Raw genomic sequence first — 26,159 nt, 5'->3', positions numbered from 1 at the left:
TTATAATCCACACCAGTCTGTGCTGGTGTTTATAATCCGACACCAGTCTGTGCCGGTGTTTATACTCCACACCAGTCTGTGCTGGTGTTTATAATCCACACCAGTCTGTGCTGGTGTTTATAATCCACACCAGTCTGTGCTCGGTGTTTATAATCCACACCAGTCTGTGCTGGTGTTTATAATCCACACCAGTCTGTGCTGGTGTTTATACTCCACACCAGTCTGTGCTGGTGTTTATAATCCACACCAGTTCTGTGCTGGTGTTTATAATCCACACCAGTCTGTGCTGGTGTTTATAATCACACCAGTCCTGTGCTGGTGTTTATAATCCACACAGTCTGTGCTGGTGTTTATACTCCACACCAGTCTGTGCTGGTGTTTATAATCCAACACCAGTCTGTGCTGGTGTTTATACTCCACACCAGTCTGTGCTGGTGTTTATAATCCACACCAGTCTGAGCCGGTGTTTATAATCCACACCAGTCTGTGCGGTGTTTATACTCCACACCAGTCTGTGCTGGGTGTGTATAATCCACACCAGTCTTGATCGCGGTGTTTATACTCCACACCAGTCTGTGCCTGGTGTTTATACTCCACACCAGTCTGTGCTGGTGTTTATAATCCACACCAGTCTGTGCTGGTGTTTATACTCCACACCAGTCTGTGCTGGTGTTTATAATCCACACCAGTCTGTGCTGGTGTTTATACTCCACACCAGTCTGTGCTGGTTGTTTATAATCCACACCAGTCTGTGCTGGTGTTTATAATCCACACCAGTCTGTGCTGGTGTTTATAATCCACACCAGTCTGTGCTGGTGTTTATAATCCACACCAGTCTGTGCTGGTGTTTATACTCCACACCAGTCTGTGCTGGTGTTTATAATCCACACCAGTCTGTGCTGGTGTTTATACTCCACACCAGTCTGTGCTGGTGTTTATAATCTCACACCAGTCTGTGCTGTGTTTATAATCCACACCAGTCTGTGCCTGGTGTTTATAATCCACACCAGTCTGAGCCGGTGTTTTATAACTCCACACCAGTCTGTGCTGGTGTTTATAATCCACACCAGTCTGTGCCGGTGTTTATACTCCACACCAGTCTGTGCTCGTGGGTGTTTATAATCCACACCAGTCTGTGCCGTGTTTATACTCCACACCAGTCTGTGCTGGTGTTTATAATCCACACCAGTCTGTGCTGGTGTTTATAATCCACACCAGTCTGTGCTGGTGTTTATAATCCACACCAGTCCTGTGCTGGTGTTTATAATCCACACCAGTCTGTGCTGGTGTTTATAATCCACACCAGTCTGTGCTGGTGTTTATAATCCACACCAGTCTGTGCTGGTGTTTATAATCCACACCAGTCTGTGCTGGTGTTTTATAATCCACACCAGTCTGTGCTGGTGTTTATAATCCACACCAGTCTGTGCTGGTGTTTATAATCCACACCAGTCTGTGCTGGTGTTTATAATCCACACCAGTCTGTGCCGGTGTTTATAATCCACACCAGTCTGTGCTGGTGTTTATAATCCACACCAGTCTGTGCTGGTGTTTATAATCCACACCAGTCTGTGCTGGTGTTTATAATCCACACCAGTCTGTGCCGGTGTTTATACTCCACACCAGTCTGTGCTGGTGTTTATAATCCACACCAGTCTGTGCCGGTGTTTATACTCCACACCAGTCTGTGCTGGTGTTTATAATCCACACCAGTCTGTGCTGGTGTTTATAATCCACACCAGTCTGTGCTGGTGTTTATGCTCCACACCAGTCTGTGCTGGTGTTTATAATCCACACCAGTCTGTGCCGGTGTTTATACTCCACACCAGTCTGTGCTGGTGTTTATAATCCACACCAGTCTGTGCTGGTGTTTATAATCCACACCAGTCTGTGCTGGTGTTTATACTCCACACCAGTCTGTGCTGGTGTTTATACTCCACACCAGTCTGTGCTGGTGTTTATAATCCACACCAGTCTGTGCTGGTGTTTATAATCCACACCAGTCTGTGCTGGTGTTTATACTCCACACCAGTCTGTGCTGGTGTTTATAATCCACACCAGTCTGTGCTGGTGTTTATACTCCACACCAGTCTGTGCTGGTGTTTATACTCCACACCAGTCTGTGCTGGTGTTTATAATCCACACCAGTCTGTGCCGGTGTTTATACTCCACACCAGTCTGTGCTGGTGTTTATAATCCACACCAGTCTGTGCTGGTGTTTATACTCCACACCAGTCTGTGCTGGTGTTTATACTCCACACCAGTCTGTGCTGGTGTTTATAATCCACACCAGTCTGTGCCGGTGTTTATAATCCACACCAGTCTGTGCTGGTGTTTATAATCCACACCAGTCTGTGCTGGTGTTTATACTCCACACCAGTCTGTGCTGGTGTTTATACTCCACACCAGTCTGTGCTGGTGTTTATAATCCACACCAGTCTGTGCCGGTGTTTATAATCCACACCAGTCTGTGCTGGTGTTTATAATCCACACCAGTCTGTGCTGGTGTTTATAATCCACACCAGTCTGTGCTGGTGTTTATAATCCACACCAGTCTGTGCTGGTGTTTATGCTCCACACCAGTCTGTGCTGGTGTTTATAATCCACACCAGTCTGTGCCGGTGTTTATACTCCACACCAGTCTGTGCTGGTGTTTATAATCCACACCAGTCTGTGCTGGTGTTTATAATCCACACCAGTCTGTGCTGGTGTTTATACTCCACACCAGTCTGTGCTGGTGTTTATACTCCACACCAGTCTGTGCTGGTGTTTATAATCCACACCAGTCTGTGCTGGTGTTTATAATCCACACCAGTCTGTGCTGGTGTTTATACTCCACACCAGTCTGTGCTGGTGTTTATAATCCACACCAGTCTGTGCTGGTGTTTATACTCCACACCAGTCTGTGCTGGTGTTTATACTCCACACCAGTCTGTGCTGGTGTTTATAATCCACACCAGTCTGTGCCGGTGTTTATACTCCACACCAGTCTGTGCTGGTGTTTATAATCCACACCAGTCTGTGCTGGTGTTTATAATCCACACCAGTCTGTGCTGGTGTTTATACTCCACACCAGTCTGTGCTGGTGTTTATAATCCACACCAGTCTGTGCTGGTGTTTATACTCCACACCAGTCTGTGCTGGTGTTTATACTCCACACCAGTCTGTGCTGGTGTTTATAATCCACACCAGTCTGTGCCGGTGTTTATAATCCACACCAGTCTGTGCTGGTGTTTATAATCCACACCAGTCTGTGCTGGTGTTTATACTCCACACCAGTCTGTGCTGGTGTTTATAATCCACACCAGTCTGTGCTGGTGTTTATACTCCACACCAGTCTGTGCTGGTGTTTATAATCCACACCAGTCTGTGCTGGTGTTTATAATCCACACCAGTCTGTGCTGGTGTTTATGCTCCACACCAGTCTGTGCTGGTGTTTATAATCCACACCTTTCTGTGCTGGTGTTTATACTCCACACCAGTCTGTGCTGGTGTTTATAATCCACACCAGTCTGTGCTGGTGTTTATACTCCACACCAGTCTGTGCTGGTGTTTATAATCCACACCAGTCTGTGCTGGTGTTTATAATCCACACCAGTCTGTGCTGGTGTTTATGCTCCACACCAGTCTCCTCCCACTCCACCTGCCTCATCTCAGCCGCTCAGCATTTCTTTCTATTCCCTTTTCTCTCATGTACTCATCTAGTTTCCTTTTGAAAGCCTCTGTTATTCATCTCAACCACTTCCTGTGGTAGCGAGTTCCACATTCTATACACTCTCTGAGTAAAGACATTTCTCCTTATTTCCCTATTGGATTTATTAGTGATTATCCTGTATTCATGGCCCCTAGTTTTAGATTCTCCCACATCTACCGTATCCGACCCACTCATAATTTAAAGACCTCGATCACCTCGGAGTCTTCTCTTTTCTAAAGAAAAAAGCCCCAACCTGTTCAATCTTTCCCGATAGCTGTAATCTCTCAATTCCGGTACCATCCTTGTGAATCTTTGTTGCACTTTCTCCAGTCCTTCCATGTCCTTTTTACAGTATGGAAACCAGGACTGTGCACAGTGCTCTAAGTGTGGCCTGACCAGGGTCCGATACAAGTTTAACATCACTTCACTACTTTTGAATTCTATAGCCCTGGAGATAAATCCCAGTGCTTTGTCAGCATGTTGAATTGCTTTGCTGACCCGCGATGCTGCTTTTAATGATTTGTTCCCCTGTATCCCGAGCTCCCTTTGCTCTTCTACCCCATTCAGTTTCTTATTTTCTGAGGTGTCGGTGATGTTTCTGTTTTTCCTACCAAAGTGCCTCACCTCACATTTATCTGTGTTAAAGTTCATTTGCCACTTTGCTGCCCAGTCTGCAATTTTTCTAATGTCTTCATGTATTTTGTTGCATTCTTCCTCAGTGTTCGGTATAGCCCCCTGGTTTGGTATCATCTACAAACTTTGACATTGAGTTACCTATTCCTAAGTTCAAATCATTAATGTAAATTGTGAATAACAGTGGTCCCAGCAATGATCCTTGAGGAACACCGCTTTCCACCTTCCTCCAATTTGAATAACTACCCTTTACCCCCACTCTCTGCTTTCTATTTTTTAGCCAGTTTGCTGTCCATTCAGCTAATTGTGCCCAGAGTCCACATGCCCCAACTGTTGTCATGAGCGTACCGTGTGGTAACTGATCAAAGGCCTTTAGAAAATCCAAGTATATGGCATCTACTACATTGCCCTTGTCTACTCTTTCTGCTACCTCTTCAAATAATTCTATCAAGTTAGTTACGCATGACTTAGCCTTTCAGAATCTATGCTGACTATTTTTTGTTATATTTTCTGTCACCACATGCTCTTCTATCACTTCTTTCAGTATAGATTCCAGTCTCCTTCCTCTCACTGACGTTAAGCTGACTGTTGTACAGATCCCGGGTTTTGTTCTCTCTCTCTTTTTGTATATAGGGACATCTGTCTACCAGTCCTCTGGCACTACCCCCTCTTCAATGGAAATTATCTCCATCCTAGTCTCCTCGAGTATGCATGGGTTGGACCTGGGGTTCGATCCTCTTTTTGTTTTGCCAGTTTCTCAATGATTTTCTCCCTTTCTATCCCAAATCTATACATATTCTTTTCAAGCTCATCCTCTGGTGCATTATTTAATTCATTACCTTCTTCAGTAAAAGCTGAGGTGAGGTAGGTGTTCAATGCTCCTGCCATTCCTCTCTCTTATTACCTGTGAGATTATCTTGCTCATCCTTTAGTGGCCCTGTCCCGACTTTAATTTTCCTTTTGTTATTTCTGCATTTATAGAGCAAAGATATGAAAACACGAACCGCGCCACACTGTCAGACGGTTAATACAAAGACAGCAGCAACTCACTTGATACTGATGGCATATTCTCCCACCTCCTTCACCCTCTGCCGGATGAGGAAGGTGCTGTTTCCGCAGTTGATAAGCTCGTTCTCCGCCTGCAACCGATCTATTGCTCCTGCAAACCTGACCAAGAAGAAAAACTGCTTCAATGATTGGCCAGTTAGAGAGAAGATATCCTCTGGTCAGTGAAGCAGGAAAGACTTGCAATTCCCAGCGCCTTTCACCACCTCAGGACGTCCCAAAGGGCTTTACAGACATTGAAGTACTTCTGAAGTTTAGTTGCTGTCAAGATGTAGGAAACATAGCAGCCAATTTGTGCACAGCAAGCTCCCACAAACAGCAAAGTGATAATGACCAGATCATCTGTTTTAGTGATGTTGGTTGAGGGATAAATCTTGGCCCCAGGACACTGGGGAGAACTCTCCCCTGCTCGTCTTCAAAATACTGCCATGGGATCTTCTACATTCACCTGAGAGAGCAGACAGTGCCTTCGTTTAACATCTCATTAAAAGGTTGGCATCTCTGACAGTACTGCCCCTCCGACAGTGCAGCGCTCCCTCAGTACTGCCCCTCCAACAGTGCAGCGCTCCCTCAGTACTGCCCCTCCGACAGTGCAGTGCTCCCTCAGTACTGCCCCTCCGACAGTGCAGCGCTCCCTCAGTACTGCCCCTCCGACAGTGCAGCACTCCCTCAGTACTGCCCCTCCGACAGTGCAGCGCTCCCTCAGTACTGCCCCTCCGACAGTGCAGCGCTCCCTCAGTACTGCCCCTCCGACAGTGCAGCGCTCCCTCAGTACTGCCCCTCCGACAGTGCAGCGCTCCCTCAGTACTGCCCCTCCGACAGTGCAGCGCTCCCTCAGTACTGCCCCTCCGACAGTGCAGCGCTCCCTCAGTACTGCCCCTCCGACAGTGCAGCGCTCCCTCAGTACTGCCCCTCCGACAGTGCAGCGCTCCCTCAGTACTGCCCCTCCGACAGTGCAGCGCTCCCTCAGTACTGCCCCTCCGACAGTGCAGCGCTCCCTCAGTACTGCCCCTCCGACAGTGCAGCGCTCCCTCAGTACTGCCCCTCCGACAGTGCAGCGCTCCCTCAGTACTGCCCCTCCGACAGTGCAGCGCTCCCTCAGTACTGCCCCTCCGACAGTGCAGCGCTCCCTCAGTACTGCCCCTCCGACAGTGCAGCGCTCCCTCAGTACTGCCCCTCCGACAGTGCAGCGCTCCCTCAGTACTGTCCCTCCGACAGTGCAGCGCTCCCTCAGTACTGCCCCTCCGACAGTGCAGCGCTCCCTCAGTACTGCCCCTCCGACAGTGCAGCGCTCCCTCAGTACTGCCCCTCCGACAGTGCAGCGCTCCCTCAGTACTGCCCCTCCGACAGTGCAGCGCTCCCTCAGTACTGCCCCTCCGACAGTGCAGCGCTCCCTCAGTACTGCCCCTCCGACAGTGCAGCGCTCCCTCAGTACTGCCCCTCCGACAGTGCAGCGCTCCCTCAGTACTGCCCCTCCGACAGTGCAGCGCACCCTCAGTACTGCCCCTCCGACAGTGCAGCGCTCCCTCAGTACTGCCCCTCCGACAGTGCAGCACTCCCTCAGTACTGCCCCTCCGACAGTGCCGCTCCCTCAGTACTGCCCCTCCAACAGTGCAGCACTCCCTCAGTACTGCCCCTCCGACAATGCAGCGCTCCCTCAGTACTGCCCCTCCGACAGTGCAGCGCTCCCTCAGTACTGCCCCTCCGACAGTGCAGCGCTCCCTCAGTACCGCCCCTCTGACAGTGCAGCGCTCCCTCAGTACTGCCCCTCCGACAGTGCAGCGCTCCCTCAGTACTGCCCCTCCCACAGTGCAGCGCTCCCTCAGTACTGCCCCTCTGACAGTGCAGCGCTCCCTCAGTACTGCCCCCTGACAGTGCAGCGCTCCCTCAGTACTGCCCCTCTGACAGTGCAGCGCTCCCTCAGTACTGTCCCTCCGACAGTGCAGCGCTCCCTCAGTACTGCCCCTCCGACAGTGCAGCGCTCCCTCAGTACTGCCCCTCCGACAGTACAGCGCTCCCTCAGTACTGCCCCTCCGACAGTGCAGCGCTCCCTCAGTACTGCCCCTCCGACAGTGCAGCGCTCCCTCAGTACTGTCCCTCCGACAGTGCAGCGCTCCCTCAGTACTGCCCCTCCGACAGTGCAGCACTCCCTCAGTACTGCCCCTCCGACAGTGCAGCGCTCCCTCAGTACTGCCCCTCCGACAGTGCAGCACTCCCTCAGTACTGCCCCTCCGACAGTGCAGCGCCCCCTCAGTACTATACTGGAAGTGTCAGCCTATTGACATTGATTAACCCTTGTGTTTCTAAATGCTGACTTGAATTCTAGATTCTCATCTTGCTGTGGTCAATATTGCTCCTTTATTTTTTTTAGAGCACTGACTGTTTATTGCTTGATGTGCATAACTATATTAGGAACACAGGAATTGCTGTATGGAAATGACCTGTGTCCATCTAATTCACCTTCTACCATCCTGGCAGTCACATGATACAATGATAATGGAGTTGTTGACCAATCACAGCGACCGATCTCGATCAATGAGTCTACAACAGACCCAGACATGAGGTGAGCTAAACCCCAGTGGGGGAGAGCTTTGGGAACCAGAGGTCCAAACTCCCCTGTTCCTCCCGAACTCGCTACACTCACCACACCTCATGTCTCCAATTACTCAGATCCTGGAGCACAAAATGTGATTTTCTGGGAGAAATCGATCTAATTCACTTTGAATGGATCAACACTAACTGCTCCCACCGTCCCCTCGGGAGCCTGTTCCATAGATTGACCACTCGCTCACTGAAATATTGTTTCCACAGAGGAGTTTTGAACTTGCCCTTTGAGCGCAGGCCGTGTCCTCTGGTTCTGCTGTTCTGGACAGGGTGAGACCGCTGGTCACGGTGGACATTATCCAGTCCCTAAAAGCAGCAATCCTATCGTATCCTATAATATATATTCTCCCTCCCTTTAGTCAGCTGCACAGCGCTGTCTGCTCGAGCCGTACACGGCACATCTTATCCGCAGGGTTAGTCACTCTGCTACAGGCCAGGAACCTCTGGCGATCACGGTCTGCTTGAGTCCATTCTTACAGATATTTACAGACCGTTTGTCGGATCGCATTTACGTACCATGCAAATCCAGAGTAATCCACGCGCTTCGGAACCTGAGGACAGAGCGAGAAACATCAAATTGTTATGAGAGGGGATCTCATTGAAACTTATAAAATTCTAACAGGACTAGACAGACTAGATGCAGGAAGGATGTTCCCGATGGTGGGGGAGTCCAGAACCAGGGGTCACAGTCTAAGGATAAGGGGTTAGCCATTTAGGACAGAGATGAGGAGGAATTTCTTCACCCAGAGAGTGGTGAACCTGTGGAATTCTCTACCACACAGGGCAGTTGAGGCCAATTCATTAAATATATTCAAGAAGGAGTTGGATATATTTCTTAAGGCTAAAGGGATCAAGGGATATGGGGAGAAAGCAGGGACAGGGTACTGAATTTGGATGATCAGCCATGGTCTCATTAAATGGCGGAGCAGGCTCGAGGGGCCGAATGGCCTACTCCTGCTCCTATCTTCCATGTTTCTATGTTAGTGAATCACAATCCCGGGAAATCAGTCAATGTGACACTGAGCTGTGGGTGTGACCCAGGCGAAGGTCGCAGCCAGCGCCAGTGTCGATGTCGGCACCAGTGACATTGCCCAATTACTGATCGTCAGCACTGCTGATGGCCCAATTATAAAGCAGGAACAAACCTCAGTGTTTCCCCTCACATTTCCCCACCTCGTACCCACGTCCTTTCCAAACCTTTCCCTTCCCGAGAGTAAATGAATAAAAACAATCATATCTGACAAACTGAGCATCACGGAGGTGAAAGGAGTGTTCGACAGTGTGTGGGTATTGGAGGATATTGTCAGATATCCCGATTGGCATGATGCGGGGGTATTATGGGATATTGCCAAAACATCCTTTACCTCTAATACAAGTTCCAGGACTAGGAAACACTGAAAGATCTGGCTAATACTCTTCACTGAATCATGTCAATGATAAAACACTACCCCTGACATGCAGCGTATATGAGACATCTACCAATACTCTCAGTAACTGAGGGCTCTTTCAGCAGGTCACACGCCTGTCATCTTGACTGCTTACTCTAGGCTCAGCAAGACTAGACTAAAGTTCTTCAGAAGTGTTGTGTCTTTTATCTGTTTCATTACGTAGGACAAATGTGGGTTCCATATATCATCATGGAGTTGAAGGGAGATTACTGACCAGGTTAGGAGATTGGCTGAGTGGCAGAGACAGAGAGTAGGGATAATGGGCAGGTACTCTAATGGCAGGATTTGACCCGCAGGGATCTGTGTTGGGCCTCAACTATTCACCGTAATTATTAACAGTTATAGAACCATAGAATCATGAGTGTTACAGCGTGGAAGGAGGCCATTTCGGCCCATCGTGTCCGCGCCGGCCAACAAAGAGCCTTAGATGATGGGATAGAAAGTTATTTATCCAAGTTTGCCGATGACACAAAGATAGGCGGCAGTGTAAGCAGTGTAGATGGAAGCATAAAATTACAAAGAGATGTTAATAGATTAAGTGAATGGGCTAAATTGTGGCAAATGGATTTCAATATAGGCAAATGTGAGGTCATCCACTTTGGACCAAAAAATTATGGAACAGAGTAGTTTCTAAATGGTGAAAACTAGAAACAGTGGAAGTCAAAATAGACTTAGGGATCCAGGTACATAGATCGTTAAAATGTCATCAACGGATACAGAAATAATCAAAAAGGCTAATGGAATGCTGGCCTTTATATCGAGAGGACTAGACTACAAGGGGGTAGAAGTTATGCTGCAGCTGTACAAAGCCCTGGTTAGACCACACCTGGAGCTTTCAAGATATTAAGGGGAACCGATAGGGTGGATAGAGAGAAACTATTTCCGCTGGTTGGGGAGTCTAGGACTAGGGGGCAGAGTCTAAAAATTAGAGCCAGGCCTTTCAGGAGTGAAGTTAGGAAACACTTCGACACATAAAGGGTGGTAGAAGGTTGGAACTCTCTTCCGCAAACGGCAATTGATGCGAGATCAATTGTTAATTTTAAATCTGCGATTGATAGATTTTTATTTACAGAAGGTATTAAAGGATATGGGCCAAAGACGGGTATATGGAGTTAGGTCACAGATCAGCCATGATCTCATTGAATGGCGGAACAGGCTCGAGGGGCTGAATGGCCTCCTCCTGCTCCGATGGTCCGATCACGTTGTGTGTGTGTGCTGTGGATACGTGAAGTCATTCAGTGGTGAGATTGTCTGTCACCATTTGTTGCTCAGGCCCGTTAATGTCTGCGGTTGTTTATTATTCTGTGAACGTTCCTCAGGAGTGTTCATCAGTTCTCTGTAGCATTCGAAATCTCAACTCACCATTGCGGAATGTGTACTAATATATGGATAGATATTTTAAAAGCTTACTATAGTGATTCTACCTGGTACACCTATAATCACAGGCAGTAGATACCCAGTGTATCAGACCAACACTTTTTTAAATATGTTCCTGGGATGCGGGAGTCACTGGCAAGGCCGGCATTTATTGCCCATCCCTAATTGCCCTTGAGAAGGTGGTGGTGAGCCGCCTTCTTGAATGAATGACATTCAACAGCATTACCATCGCCGAATCCCCTACTATCAACATCCTGGGGGTCACCATTGACCAGAAACTTAACTGGACCAGCCACATAAATACTGTGGCAACAAGAGCAAGTCAGAGGCTAGTTAGTCTGCGGCCGAGTGTCTCACCTCCTGACTCCCCAAAGCCTTTCCACCATCTACAAGGCACAAGTCAGGAGTGTGATGGAATACTCTCCACATGCCTGGATGAGTGCAGCTCCAACAACACTCGAGAAGCTCGACACCATCCAGGACAAAGCAGCCCGCTTGATTGGCACTCCATCCACCACCTTAAACATTCACTCCCTCCACCACCGGCGCACCGTGGCTGCAGTGTGTACCATCTACAAGATGCACTGCAGTAACTCGCCAAGGCTTCTTCGACAGCACCTCCCAAACCCGCGACCTCTTCCAGCTAGAAGGACAAGGGCAGCAGGCGCATGGGAACACCACCACCTCCAAGTTCCCCTCCAAGTCACACACCATCCTGACTTAGAAATATATCGGCCGTTCCTTCATCGTCACTGGGTCAAAATCCTGGAACTCCCTCCCTAACAGCACTGTGGGAGCACCTTCACCACACGGACTGCAGCGGTTCAAGAAGGCGGCTCACCACCACCTCCTGAAGGGCAACTAGGGATGGGCAATAAATGCTGGCCTTGCCAGCGACGCCCACATCCCATAAATGAATAGCAAAAAACCCAGGGAGAGATAAGAATGTGGAACTCGCTCCCACAGGGAGTGGCTGAGGCGAATAGCAGAGATGTCTTGAAGGTAAAGCTGGATAAACACAAGAGGGGGAGAAGAATAGAAGGATCTGGTGATAGGGTGAGATGAAGAGGGGTGGGAGGAGGCTGGTGTGGAGCAGAAACACCGGCACGGAGCAGTGGGGCCTAATGGCCTGTTCCTGTGCTGTACATTCTGTGTAATTCTGTGTAATCATGAATTGGCTCAGATGTTACAATACCCTAACACTGCCTCAGATCAGATATTGATGAAAAGACTGAAATGATTTTACTTACACAGGGCAAGGGTTTGACCGAGTCACTGGGAAAGAATCCAACCTCCCTCGTTGTCAGATTTTTACCCTGCAACAGCAGGGAGAGATTTCAATCACAGAGCGAACCGGGAAGCCAGTCCCGCAGAACATTCAGTCAGCCCACACCACCAGCATGTCCCAAAACACTTTACCGCCAATGAAGTACATTTTTGAAGTGCAGTCACTGTTGCAATGTAGGAAACATAGCAGCCAATTTGTGCAGAGCAAGCTCCCACAAACAGCAATGTAATAATGACCAGATTCAATATGTCCCTCCGACAGTGCAGCACTCCCTCAGTACTGCCCCTCCGACAGTGCAGCGCTCCATCAGCGCTGCCCCTCTGACAGTGCAGCGCTCCCTCAGCGCTGCCCCTCTGACAGTGCAGCGCTCCCTCAGTACTGCCCCTCCGACAGTGCAGCGCTCCCTCAGTACTGACCCTCCGACAGTGCAGCGCTCCCTCAGTACTGCCCCTCCGACAGTGCAGCGCTCCCTCAGTACTGCCCCTCCGACAGTGCAGCGTTCGCTCAGTACTGCCCCTCCGACAGTGCAGTGCTCCCTCAGTACTGCCCCTCTGACAGTGCGGCGTTCCCTCAGTATTGCCCCTCCGGCAGTGCAGCAATACCTCAGTACCGCCCCTCCGACAGTGCGGTGTTCCCTCAGTACTGCCATTCTGACAGTGCAGCACTCCCTCAGTACTACCCCTCCGACAGTGCAGCGCTCCCTCAGCGCTGCCCCTCTGACAGTGCAGCGCTCCCTCAGTACTGCCCCTCCGACAGTGCAGCGCTCCCTCAGTACTGACCCTCCGACAGTGCAGCGCTCCCTCAGTACTGCCCCTCCGACAGTGCAGCGCTCCCTCAGTACTGCCCCTCCGACAGTGCAGTGCTCCCTCAGTACTGCCCCTCTGACAGTGCGGCGTTCCCTCAGTATTGCCCCTCCGGCAGTGCAGCAATACCTCAGTACCGCCCCTCCGACAGTGCGGTGTTCCCTCAGTACTGCCATTCTGACAGTGCAGCACTCCCTCAGTACTACCCCTCCGACAGTGCAGCGCTCCCTCAGTACTGCCCCCCCCCGACAGTGCGGTGCTCCCTCAGTACTGCCCCTCCAACAGTGCGGCGCTCCCTCAGTACTGCCCCTCCGACAGTGCGGCGCTCCCTGAGTACTGCCCCTCCGACAGTGCAGTACTCCCTCAGTACAGCCCCTCCGACAGTGCGGCGCCCCCTCAGTCCTGCCACTCCGACAGTGCAGCACTCCCTCAGTACTGCACCTCCGACAGTGCAGCACTCCCTCAGTACTGTCCCTCCGACAGTGCAGCGCTCCCTCAGTACTGCCCCTCCAACAGTGCGGCGCTCCCTCAGTATTGCTGACAGTGCGGCGCTCCCTCAGTACTGCCCCTCCGACAGTGCAGCACTCCCTCAGTACTGCCCCTCCGACAGTGCAGCGCTCCTTCAGTACTGCCCCTCCGACAGTGCAGCACTCACTCAGTACTGCCCCTACGACAGTGCAGTGCTCCCTCAGTACTGCCCCTCCGACAGTGCAGCACTCCCTCAGTACTGCCCCTCCGACAGTGCAGCGTTCCCTCAGTACTGCCCTTCAGACAGTGCAGCGCTCCCTCAGTACTGCCCCTCCGACAGTGTGGCGTTCCCTCAGTATTGCCCCTCCGACAGTGCAGCACTCCCTCAGTGCTGCCCCTCCGACAGTTCAGTACTCCCTCAGTACTGCCCCTCCGACAGTTCAGTACTCCTTCAGTACTGCCCCTCCGACAGTGCGGCGTTCCCTCAGTACTGCCCCTCCGACAGAGTGGCGCTCCCTCAGTACTGCCCCTCCGACAGTGCAGCGCTCCCTCAGTACTGCCCTTCCGACAGTGCCGCACTCCCTCAGTACTGCTCCTCTGAGAGTGCAGCACTCCCTCAGTACTGCCCCTCCGACAGTGCAGCACTCCCTCAGTACTGCCCCTCTGACAGTGCAGCACTCCCTCAGTACTGCCCCTCCGACAGTGCGGCGCTCCCTCAGTACTGCCCCTCCGACAGTGCGGCGCTCCCTCAGTACTGTCCCTCCGAAAGTGCGGAGCTCCCTCAGTACTGTCCCTCCAACAGTGCAGCACGCCCTCAGTACTGCCCCTCCGACAGTGCAGCACTCCCTCAGTATTGCCCCTCCGACAGTGCGGCGCTCCCTCAGTACTGCCCCTCCGACAGTGCGGCGTTCCCTCAGTACTGCCCCTCCGACAGTGCGGCGCTCCCTCAGTACTGTCCCTCCGAAAGTGCGGAGCTCCCTCAGTACTGTCCCTCCGACAGTGCAGCACTCCCTCAGTACTGCCCCTCCGACAGTGCGGCGCTCCCTCAGTACTGATTATGAGCTGAGAGGCGAGGGTGCTGCAATGAGCATCTTTCTTCTTATTGTATTTGATCGGACAGTTTGTTCCTACCTCCCACCAGGTGTAGTGAGCTTCAGCGTGAACCACCTCAATGATGTCTCCCAGCTGAATATTGAGCGCAGGTCCAGCGTACTGGGGCGGGTGAGGCGTCCCTTTATATCCTCTCATCACTTGCATCTTTGGTAACCCTGAAAAGGGAAAAACAGGATAAACCAGGATCAGCTGGTGTCGGCGTTCAATTTATCAAACATTCCCCGTCCGTCAGCGAGACCCTCGTGCACTCTCAGAGCTCATTCTGGATCAGTGAATTCTCTAGCTCGAAGTAGCATAAAACAGGGACCGGAACATTCATAAAACAGGGACCGGAACATTCGTAAAACAGGGACCGGAACATTCATAAAACAGGGACCGGAACATTCGTAAAACAGGGACCGGAACATTCGTAAAACAGGGACCGGCACATTTGTAAAACAGGGACCAGAACATTCGTAAAACAGGGACCGGAACATTCGTAAAACAGGGACCGGAACATTCGTAAAACAGGGACCGGAACATTCGTAAAACAGGGACCGGAACATTCGTAAAACAGGGACCGGAACATTCATAAAACAGGGACTGGAACATTCACAAAACAGGGACTGGAACATTCATAAAACAAGGACCGGAACATTCATAAAACAAGGACCGGAACATTCACAAAACAGCGACCGGAACATTCATAAATCACGGACCGGAACAATCATAAAACAGGGAACGTAACATTCATAAATCACGGACCGGAACAATCATAAAACAGGGAACGTAACATTCATAAAACAGGGACCGGGACATTCATAAAACAGGGACCGGGACATTCATAAAACAGGGACCGGGACATTCATTAAACAGGGAAAGTAACATTCATAAAACTGGGACCGGAACATTCATAAATCACGGACTGGAACAATCATGAAACAGGGAGTGGAACATTCATAAAACAGGAACCGGAACAATCATAAAACAGGGATGGAACATTCATTAAACAGGGACCGGAACAATCATTAAACAGGGACCGGAACAATCATTAAACAGGGACCGGAACAATCATTAAACAGGGACCGGAACAATCATTAAACAGGGACCGGAACAATCATTAAACAGGGACCGGAACCATCATTAAACAGGGAATGGGACATTCACAAAACAGGGACCGGAACAATCATACAACAGGGACCAGAACATTCCTAAAACAGGGACCGGAACATTCCTAAAACAGGGAACGGAACATTCATAAAACAGGGACCGGAACATTCATCAAACAGGGACCGGAACATTCATCAAACAGGGACCAGAACATTCCTAAAACAGGGACCGGAACATTAATAATACAGGGACCGGAACATTAATAATACAGGTACCGGAACATTCATAAAACAGGGAATGGAATATTCATAAAACAGGGACTGGAGCATTCATATAACAGGGACCGGAACAATCATAAATAAGGGACCAGATCAATCACACAGCAGGGGCCGGAGTGGGCTGATCAGAGTAATTGATTTGGGGCGGGGTTGCAGGGGATGAGGAAGATTGAGAAAACAATAGTGATAGTAGATTCGATAGTAAGGGGAGGAGACAGGCGTTTCTGCGGCCGCAGACATGATTCCAGGATGGAATGTTGCCTCCCTGGTGCCAGGGTCAAGAATGTCACTGAGCGGCTGCAGGGCATTCTGAGGGGGGAGGGTGAACAGCCAGAGGTCGTGGTCCATATCGGTACCAACGACATAGGTAGAAAGAGGGATGAGGTCCTGCAGGCAGAGTTTAGGGAGCTAGGAAAGAGATTAAAATCAGGACCTCAAATGTAGTAATCTCCGGATAACTCCAGTGCCATGCTGAGTGAGTACAGAAATAGGAGGATAGAGCAGATGAATGCGTGGCTGGAGAGGTGATGCAGGAGGGAGGGCTTCAGAGTCCTGGGGCATTGGGACCGGGTCTGGGGGAGGTGGGACCTGTACAGGCCGGACGGGTTGCACCTCGACAGAGCTGGAACCAATGTCCTCGCGGGGAGGTTTGCTTGTGCTGTTGGGGAGGGTTTAAACTAATTTGGCAGGGGGATGGGCACCAGGACGTAGCATTAGAAAAGGGGAAATAAAGTTCTCTAAGGATTGGGAGAGGCAGAGAGCACTAGAGTAAGAAATAGTACGGGGTTAGCTGGGGTCAGATTAAGAGCAAATACAAGGAGGTCTAAGATAGGTTTACAGTGCATGTGTGTGAACGCACGAAGCGTAGTAAATAAGGTTGGTGAGCTGTAGGTGCAAATAGCCACATGGGAATATGATGTTGTGGTGATAATGGAAACCTGGCTCAAAAAAGGGCAGGATTAGGTTTTAAATATTCCTGGATATAAGGTGTTCAGGAGACAGATGTGAAGGAAAGTTAGGAGGTGGTGTGGCAGTATTGATTAAGGAGAATATTGCAGTGCTGGAGAGAAAGTATATCCTGGAGGAGTCAAGGACAGACTCTATTTGGTTAGAGTTAAGAAATAATAGAGGTGCCATTACACTACTGGGTGTATTCTATAGACCGTCAACTAGTGGGAAGGATACAGAGGAGCAAATTTGCAGGGAAATTACAGAGAGGTGCAAGAACTATAGAGTAGTGATAATGGGGGACTTCAACTATCCTAATATAGACTGAGATAGTAATAGTGTAAAGGGCAGAGAGGGGGAAGAATTCTGAAGTGTGTTCAGGAGAACTTTCTTGATCAGCATGTTTCCGGCCTGACGAGGAAGGAGGCATTGCTGGATCTGGTTCTGGGGAATGAGGTGGGTCAAGTGGAGCAAGTGTCAGTAGGGGAACATTTAGGGAACAGTGATCATAGTATCATAAGGATTTGATTAGCTATGGAAAAGGAAAAGGAGCAATCTAGAGTAAAAATACTTAATTGGAAGAAGGCAAATTTCAGTGGGTTGAGAACGGATCTGGCCCGGGTAAATTGGAATCAAAGATTGACAGGCAAAACTGTAATCGAACAATGGGCTGCCTTTAAAGAGGAGATGGTTTGGGTACAGTCGAGGTTCATTCCCACGAGGGGGAAAGGCAGGGCAACTGAAGTCAGAGCTCCCTGGATGGCAAAAGAGATAGAGAGTAAAATGAAGCAGAAAAAGAGCACGTATGACAGATGTCAGGTTGAGAATGCAAGTGAGAATCAGGCTGAATATAGAAAGTTCAGAGGGGAAGTGAAAAAGAAAATAAGAGGGGTAAAGAGAGAGTATGAGAATAGATTGGCAGCTAATATAAAAGGAATCCAAAACTCTTCTATAGGCATATAAATAGTAAACTGTTAGTAAGAGGTAGGGAGGAGCCTATTTGGGATCAAAAAGACCTATACATGGAGGCAGAGGGCATGGCTGAGGTACTAAATGTGTACTTTGCATCTGTCTTCACCAAGGAAGAAGATGCCAGCAATTACAGGCCAGTCAGTTTAACCTCGGTTGTGGGGAAGCTTTTAGAAATGGTAATCAGGGACAAAATTAACAGTCAATTTGACAAGTGTGCATTAATTAAGGAAAGCCAGCACAGATTTGTTGAAGGCAAATCGTATTTAGCTAACTTGATCGAGTTTTTTGATGAGGTAACAGGGGGGGTTGATGAGAATAATACGGTTGACATGGTGTACATTTATTTCCAAAAGGCATTTGATCAAGTGCCACATAATAGGCTCATCAGCAAAGTTGAAGCCCATGGAATAAAAGGGTCAGTGGCAGCATGGATATGGAATTGACTAATAGACAGGAAACAGAGAGTAGTGGTGAACGGATGTTTTTCGGACTGGAGGAAGGTTTACAGTGGTGTCCCCCAGGTGTCGGTTCTAGGACCACTGCTTTTCTTGATATATATTAATGACTTGGACTTGGGTGTACAGGGCATCATTTCAAAATTTGCAGATGACACAAAGCTTGGAAGTACAGTGAACAGTGAGGAGGAGAGTGATAGACTTCAGGAAGACATAGACAGGCTGGTGAAATGGGCGGACACGTGGCAGATGAAATTTAATGCAGAAAAAACAAGGGCATATAAGGTAGCCAAATCTAGTGGGAGGATAGAGGATTGGGAAAACTTTAAAAGACAGCAAAAAATAACAAAAAGATTAAGGCCTAGAAATTCAGTGCCCTTAGCACCGATTTTGCGGCGCTAGAGGGCCTAGCGCTGCAATTGGCGCCGGTTCCTGAATTGCCTGGCGCCCTTCCGCGGCGGTAGACCGGTAGCGCTGCGCCGGCACCGATGACGTCATCGGTGTGCGCAGCGTCCCGGTTGCCGTGGTAACCCGGCCCCAAGCCGAAATTCAGTTGCGGCCGCCTCGCCAGTGGCAGCCGCAACTAAGACTCCGGCAAACGAGTGTTGCCGGAGTCTGCGCCGGCGCTTTAAGGAGGCGGGGCGGCCGGCCGCTTTCCCGCCGGCCGCCTGCCCGCAGCTCCCTCCCCGGACTTCTCCACCCCCCCCCCGGAACAGATGCAAGCCCGGCACTTGTCCGAGGTGCCGGGCTCATTTTTGATGAGATTTGCGCGGGCCGCGGCCGGGTGCAGGCAGCTCCTCCTTAACGGAAGGAGGAGGCCTGCACTTCCCGAGCCTGCCGCACCGCAGCGGGCGCCGCAGCGCCGGAATAGCGCCGCAATGCGGCGCGTTGCGCCAGTTTTCAGGCGCTAAAACCCTTCAGTAGCGCCGGCAGCCGTTTGGGCGCGGCGCTACTGAATTTTTGGCGCGCGCAAAGGGACTTAGCGCCGGTGCTAACTTCCGGCGCTAAAGCCCTGGCGCAGCGCAAACTCAATTTCTAGGCCTAAGAAAGGGAAGATAGATTATGAAAGTAAATTAGCAAAAAATATAAAAACAGATAGTAAAAGTTTTTATAGTTATATAAAAAGAAAAAGGGTGGCTAAAGTAAATGTTGGTCCCTTAGAGGATGAGACCGGGAAATTAATGGTGGGAAATATGGAGATGGCAAAAACACTGAATGAATATTTTGTATCAGTCTTTACAGTAGAAGACACTAAGAATATCCCAACACTGGACAAACAGGGGGCTAAAGGGGGGGAGGAGCTAAACACGATCAAAATCACTAAGGAAGTGGTACTCGGTAAAATAATGGGACTCAAGGCGGATAAATCACCTGGACCTGATGGCTTACATCCTAGGGTCTTGAGGGAAGTGGCGGTAGGGATTGTGGATGCATTGGTAATAATTTTCCAAAACTCCCTGGACTCGGCAAAGGTCCCGGCAGACTGGAAAACTGTTAATGTAACACACTTATTTAAAAAGGGCAGTAGACAGAAGGCTGGAAACTATAGACCGGTTAGCCTAACATCTGTGGTAGGTAAAATTTTGGAGTCCATTATTAAGGAGACAGTAATAGGACATTTGGATAATCATAATTTAATAGGACAAAGTCAGCATGGTTTTATGAAGGGGAAGTCATGTTTGACAAATTTGCTGGAGTTCTTTGAGGAAGTAACATACAGGGTGGATAAAGGGGAACCAGTGGACGTAGTGTATTTAGACTTCCAAAAGGCATTTGACAAGGTGCCACACAAAAGATTATTGCTTAAGATAAAAAATCACGGGATTGGGGGTAATATTCTGGCATGGATAGAGGATTGGCTATCTAACAGAAGGCAGAGAGTTGGGATAAATGGTTCATTCTCAGACTGGCAATCAGTAACTAGTGGTGTTCCGCAGGGGTCAGTGCTGGGTCCCCAACTCTTTACAATCTATATTAACAATTTGGAGGAGGGGACCGAGTGTAACATATCAAAGTTTGCAGATGATAGATACTAAGATGGGAGGGAAAGTAGTGAGTGAGGAGGACATAAAAAACCTGCAAGGGGACATAGACAGGCTAAGTAAGTGGGCAGAGATTTGGCAGATGGAATACAATACTGGAAAATGTGAGGTTATGCACTTTGGCAGGAAAAATCATAGAGCAAGTTATTATCTTAATGGCAAGAAACTGGAAAGTACTGAAGTACAAAGGGATCTGGGGGTCCTGGTGCACGAAACTCAAAAGGTTAGTATGCAGGTGCAGCAAGTGATTAAGAAGGCCAATGGAATGTTGGCTTTCATTGCTAGGGGGATAGAATATAAAAATAGGGAGGTATTGCTTCAGTTGTACAAGGTATTGGTGAGACCGCACCTGGAATACTGTGTACAATTTTGGTGTCCATACTTAAGAAAGGACATACTTGCTCTCGAGTCAGTACAAAGAAGGTTCACTCGGTTAATCCCGGGGATGAGGGGATGGACATATGAGGAGAGGTTGAGTAGATTGGGACTCTACTCATTGGAGTTCAGAAGAATGAGAGGCGATCTTATTGAAACATATAAGATTGTGAAGGGGTTGGATCGGGTGGATGCGGGGAGGATGTTCCCGATGATGGGTGAAACTAGAACTAGGGGGCATAGTCTTAGAATAAGGGGCTGCTCTTTCAAAACTGAGATGAGGAGGAACTACTTCACTCAGAGGGTGGTAGGTCCATGGAATATGCTGCCCCAAAAAGCTGTAGAAGCTACATCATTACATAAATTTAAAACAGAAATAGACAGTTTCCTAGAAGTAAAGGGAATTAAGGGTTATGGGGAGCGGGCAGGAATTTGGACATGAGTCTAGGTTCGGATCGGACATGGCCCTGTGGGTAGCGGAGCGGGCCCAGGGGCCGTGTAGCCTGATCCTGCTCCTATTTCATGTCTCTGTTAGATTCAGGAGATGGTTCTGTGATAGTAGATTGGCAGTTAGGATCAGATCAGCCATGATCTTATTGAATGATGGAGCAGGCTCGAGGGGCCGATTGGCCTACTCCTGCTCCTATTTCTTATGTTCTTATGTTCTTATTAAAAGTGTGAAGTGATACATTTTGGTAGAAAGAATGAGGAGAGGAAATATAAACTAAATGGTCCAATCCTGAAAGGGGGGCACGAACAGAGAGACCTAGGGGTGTGTACGTTGAAGGTGGCAGGGCAGGTTGAGAAAGTGGTTAAAAAGGCTTACGGGATCCTGGGCTTCATAAATAGAGGGATAGAGAACAAAAGTGTGGAAATTATGATGAACCTGTATAAAACACTGGTTCGGTCCCAACTGGAGTATTGTGTCCAATTCTGGGCACCACACTTTAGGAAGGATGTGAAGGCCTTAGAGAGGGTGCAGAAAAGATTTACAAGAATGATTCCTGGAATGAGGGACTTCAGTTACGTGGATAGACTGGAGAAGCTGGGGTTGTTCTCCTTGGAGCAGAGAAGATTGAGAGGAGATTTGATAGAGGTGTTCAAAATCATGAGGGGTCTGGACAGAGTAGATAGAGAGAAACTGTTCCCATTGGCGGAAGGGTCGAGAACCAGAGGACACAGATTTAAGATGATTGGCAGAAGAACCAAAGGCAACACGAGGAAAAACATTTTTACTCAGCGAGTTGCTGTGATCTGGAATGCACTGCCTGAAAGGGCGGTGGAGGCAGATTCAATCACAGCTTTCAAAGGGGAGTTGGATAATTTGATGGAAAGTAATTTGCAGGGCTCCGGGGAAAGGGCAGGAGAATGGGACTAGCTGAAGTGCTCTTGCAGAGAGCCAGCACGGGCTCGACGGGCCGAATGGCCTCCTTCTCTGCTGTAACCATTCTCTGATTCTATGAAAACAGGATCAATCACAAAACCGGAACCGGATTAATCACAAAACAGGAACCGGATTAATCATAAAACAGGGAATGGATCAATCACTAAACAGGAACTGGATATATCACGAAACAGACACCGTATCAATATATATAAATCGGTACTTCTGTCTGTCATTCTGTCTGTCATTCTGCCTGTCATCGCGTGTGCGTCTGGCGGGCTATGCGCTCGAAAGTTACAGGGTGTACCTACGCGCGCGTTACCTCCAAAGAAAGCTTACGCTTCCGAGACGGTTTTAAGCGTATTTACGTTTCGGCCGGGCTAAAATCGCGCCCGCAGTATCCCAACAACCTTCAACATTCTGCTCATTAGCACCTCATTATCCGCTCATTAGCGACAGAGTGACCTCGAGGTCGACCAATCGTACGGCGGCTTGCTGCCGCGTGCGGCCGGGCCCTCCTACGGTCGAGTGACGGGACGATTGGCCAATCCTACGCTTTGGTGACCTGACGGTCGACCAATCGGTGCGTGTGTGGGCGGGCCTTATCGTTCTGAACCGAGGTGAGTCGCCGCCATCTTGCTTCCATTCTTTTTCCTGCTTTTTGCGTCTTTCTTTTCAAATATACATTTCCACCAAAATAAAAATGAATTTATTAAATTGTTTTTAAAAAAATCACTCATTTGTAAACCTAACCTGAACATTCTTTTTCCTACCTTTCCCCGTTTTTTTCTTAGGCCTCAAAGCCTGCGCCTTTCTTGCCCAGCCAGGCCCGAGCTAGGTGATTGCGCTTCTGCTAAGCTCCTCAACACCCCCTCCCCCCGCCGTGTCACGTTACCCAGGGCAACGGCGTCAGCCACGAGGGTCAGGGTGCACGCGCAGCAGGAGCAGGTGAGACGCGGCGTCTCTGTTCCGCGCTCGGCGGGGGGGGCGGGGCTCGGCCGCCGGCCGTCTCTCAGAGCCGCAATCGGGCTCGGCCGGGGGGGGGGGGCAGGGCTCGGCCGCTGGCCGTCTCTCAGAGCCGCAATCGGCCTCGGCCGGGGGGGGGGGGTGGGGTGGCGTGGCTCGGCCGCCGGCCGTCTCTCAGAGCCGCAATCGGGCTCGGCCGGGGGGGGGGGGGCGGGGCTCGGCCGCCAGCTGTCTCTCAGAGCCGCAATCGGGCTCGGCCGGGGGGGGCGGGGCTCGGCCGCCGGCCGTCTCTCAGAGCCGCAATCGGGCTCGGCCGGGGGGGGGGGGCGGGGCTTGGAGAGCTGGGCTCTCGGCCGGGGGGGCGGGGCTCTCGGCCTGGGCCCCCCCCCGCCTCTTCCCCCCCCGCCGCTCCCCCCACTCCCCCTTCCCCTTCCCGCCCCCCCTTCCCCCTCCCTTTTCCCCCCCTCCCTTCCCCCCTGCCCCTTTCCCCCCTCTCCCACCCCCTTCCCCCCACCCTCCCCCCTTCCTTCCCCCCACCCTCCCCCCTTCCTTCCCCCCCGCCCCCCCTTCCCCCCCGCCCCCCCTTCCGCCCCCCCGCCCTCCCTTCTCTCCGCCCCCGCGCCCCCCTCCCCGCCCCCCCTCCCCTGCCCCCCCCAGTCGCTCTCTCGCTCTCTCTTCCAACAACAACATGCCCTCGAAAAAGCCTCGGCACCGCCGGGCACTTCAGCTAGTCTATATATATAAATCGGTACTTCTGTCATTCTGTCATTCTGTCTGGCATCGCCTGTGCGTCTGGCGGGCTATGCGCTCGAAAGTTACAGGGCGTACCTACGCGCGCGTTACCTCCAAAGAAAGCTTACGCTTCCGAGACGGCTTTAAGCGTATTTACGTTTCGGCTGGGCTAAAATCGCGCCCGCGGTATCCCAAAAACCTTCAACATTCCGCTCATTAGCATCTCATTATCCGTTCATTAGCGACAGAGTGACCTCGAGGTCGACCAATCGTACGGCGGCTTGCTGCCGCGTGCGGCCGGGCCCTCCTACGGTCGAGTGACGGGACGATTGACCAATCCTACGCTTTGGTGAGCTGACGGTCGACCAATCGGTGCGTGTGTGGGCGGGCCTTATCGTTCTGAACCGAGGTGAGTAGCCGCCATCTTGCTTCCATTCTTTTTCCTGCTTTCTGCGTCTTTCTTTTCAAATATACATTTCCAGCAAAATAAAATTCAATTTATTAAATTCTTTTAAAATAAATCACTCATTTGTAAATATTTTATCTAACCTGAACATTCTTTTTCCTACCTTTGCCCGTTTTTTTCTTAGGCCTGAAAGCCTGGGCCTTTCTTGCCCAGCCAGGCCCGAGCTAGGTAACTGGGCTGCTGCTAAGCTCCTCACCCCTCCCCCCGCCCCGCCGTGCCGTGTCACGTTACCCAGGGCAACGGCGTCAGCCACGAGGGTCAGGGTGCGCGCGCAGCGGGAGAGACGCGGCATCTCTGTTCCGCGCTCGGCGGGGATGGGGCGGGGCTCGGCCGCCGGCCGTCTCTCAGAGCCGCAATCGGGCTCGGCCGCCGGCCGTCTCTCAGAGTCGCAATTGGGCTCGGCCGGGGGGGGGGGCGTGGCTCGGCCGCTGGCCGTCTCTCAGAGTCGCAATTGGGCTCGGCCGCCGGCCGTCTCTCAGAGCCGCAATTGGGCTCGGCTCGGAGAGCGGGGCTTTCGGCCGGGGGGGGCGGGGCTCGGAGAGCGGGGCTCTCGGCCTGGGCCCCCCCGCCCCTTTCCCCCCCGCCCCCCCCTTCCCCCCCGCCGCCCCCCCTTCTCCCCCCGCCCCTTCCCCCCCTCCCCCCGCCCCTTCCCTTCCCCCCTCCCTTTCCTTCCCTTCCCCCCCGCCCTCCCTTCCCCCCCCGCTCTCTTCCCCCCACCCGCTCTCTCTCTTCCCCCCAGTCGCTCTCTCTCTTCCCCCCCAGTCGCGCTCTCTCTCTCTCTTCTCCCCCCCCCCCCAGTCGCTCTCTCTCTCTCTCTTCCAACAACAACATGCCCTCGAAAAAGCCTCGGCACCGCCGGGCACTCCAGCTAGTCAATCATAATACAGGGACCAGAACAATCACAAAACAGGGACCAGATCAATCAAAAAACAGGGACTGGAGCATTCAAAAAACAGGGACTGGAGCAATCAAAAAACAGGAACCGGATCAATATCAAAAGCAGAGACCGGATCAGTCACAAAGAACTGACGGGGCCATAATAAAATCTGGATCCAAAGTCAGAACAAAGCAATAACTGGGTCCATCACAAAACCAGGAGCGCATTGCAAGAAAAGAGCCAGTAATATCTCTGTGATACTCAATGTTAAAAACATAAGAACATAAGAATTAGGAGCAGGAGTCAGCCATTCAACCCCTCGAGCCTGCTCCACCATTCAATAAGATCATGGCTGATCTTCGACCTCAACTCCACTTTCCTGCCTGATCTCCATATCCCATGACTCCCCATGAGTCCAAAAATCTATCGACCTCAGCCTTGAATATACTCAACGAATGAGCCACCACAGCCCTCTGGGGTAGAGAATTCCAAAGATTCACCACCCTCTGAGTGAAGAAATTCCTCCTCATCTCAGTCTTAAATGGCCGACCCCTTATCCTGAGACTGTGACCCCTAGCTCTAGACACTCCAGCCAGGGGAAACAACCTCTCAGCATCTACCCTGTCAATCCCCCTCAGAATCTTGTATGTTTCAATGAGATCACCTCTCATTCTTCTAAACTCCAGAGAGTATCGGCCCATTCTACACAATCTCTCCTCATAGGACAGCCCTCTCCTCCCAGGAATCAATCTAGTGAACGCTTGTTGCACCGCCTCCAAGGCAAGTATATCTTTCCTTAGATATGGTGTGGAGATGCCGGAGTTGGACTGGGGTGGACAAATGTAAGAAGTCACACAACACCAGGTTATAGTCCAACAGCTTTATTTGAAATCACAAGCTTTCGGAGCGCTGCTCCTTCTTCAGGTGAAGTGGAGAAATGCATAAAGACACAGCTTATATAGTCAGAGAATCATGTCAGATGTTTACAGGTAACCTTTCCAACTGCCATTTATCACACCTCGGCAGAGAGATAATCACAGCAGTCAAAGGTGTGAATGGTGTCCAAACAGGTCAGTCAGGGA

General features: G+C 50.6%; 1 protein-coding gene across 4 annotated transcripts in view; it reads right to left on the bottom strand.

Annotated features, from left to right (window-relative positions):
• The window catches only part of LOC147122438 (guanine nucleotide exchange factor VAV3-like), a 307,623-nt gene that overhangs the window by 59,013 nt on the left and 222,451 nt on the right, over positions 1 to 26,159 (bottom strand). For 3 of the 4 annotated variants that reach the window (XM_085983597.1, XM_085983596.1, XM_085983598.1), the window contains exons 20-23: positions 14,512 to 14,648; positions 12,072 to 12,137; positions 8,513 to 8,547; positions 5,378 to 5,494 (exon numbers count right to left, since the gene is read on the bottom strand). In XM_085983597.1, coding sequence (XP_085839723.1) covers positions 5,378 to 5,494; positions 8,513 to 8,547; positions 12,072 to 12,137; positions 14,512 to 14,648 — 355 coding nt within the window. The remainder of the gene's footprint in view (positions 1 to 5,377; positions 5,495 to 8,512; positions 8,548 to 12,071; positions 12,138 to 14,511; positions 14,649 to 26,159) is intronic. The other variant, XR_015077746.1, reaches the window with a different exon arrangement.

The sequence above is a fragment of the Somniosus microcephalus genome, chromosome 3, assembly GCF_052327205.1.
Source record: "Somniosus microcephalus isolate GS21.2 chromosome 3, FLI_Smic_1.0, whole genome shotgun sequence".
Classification (NCBI taxonomy): domain Eukaryota; kingdom Metazoa; phylum Chordata; class Chondrichthyes; order Squaliformes; family Somniosidae; genus Somniosus; species Somniosus microcephalus.
The sequence above is the reverse complement of the archived record's forward strand: the minus strand, read 5'-3'. Positions and strand labels throughout refer to the sequence as shown.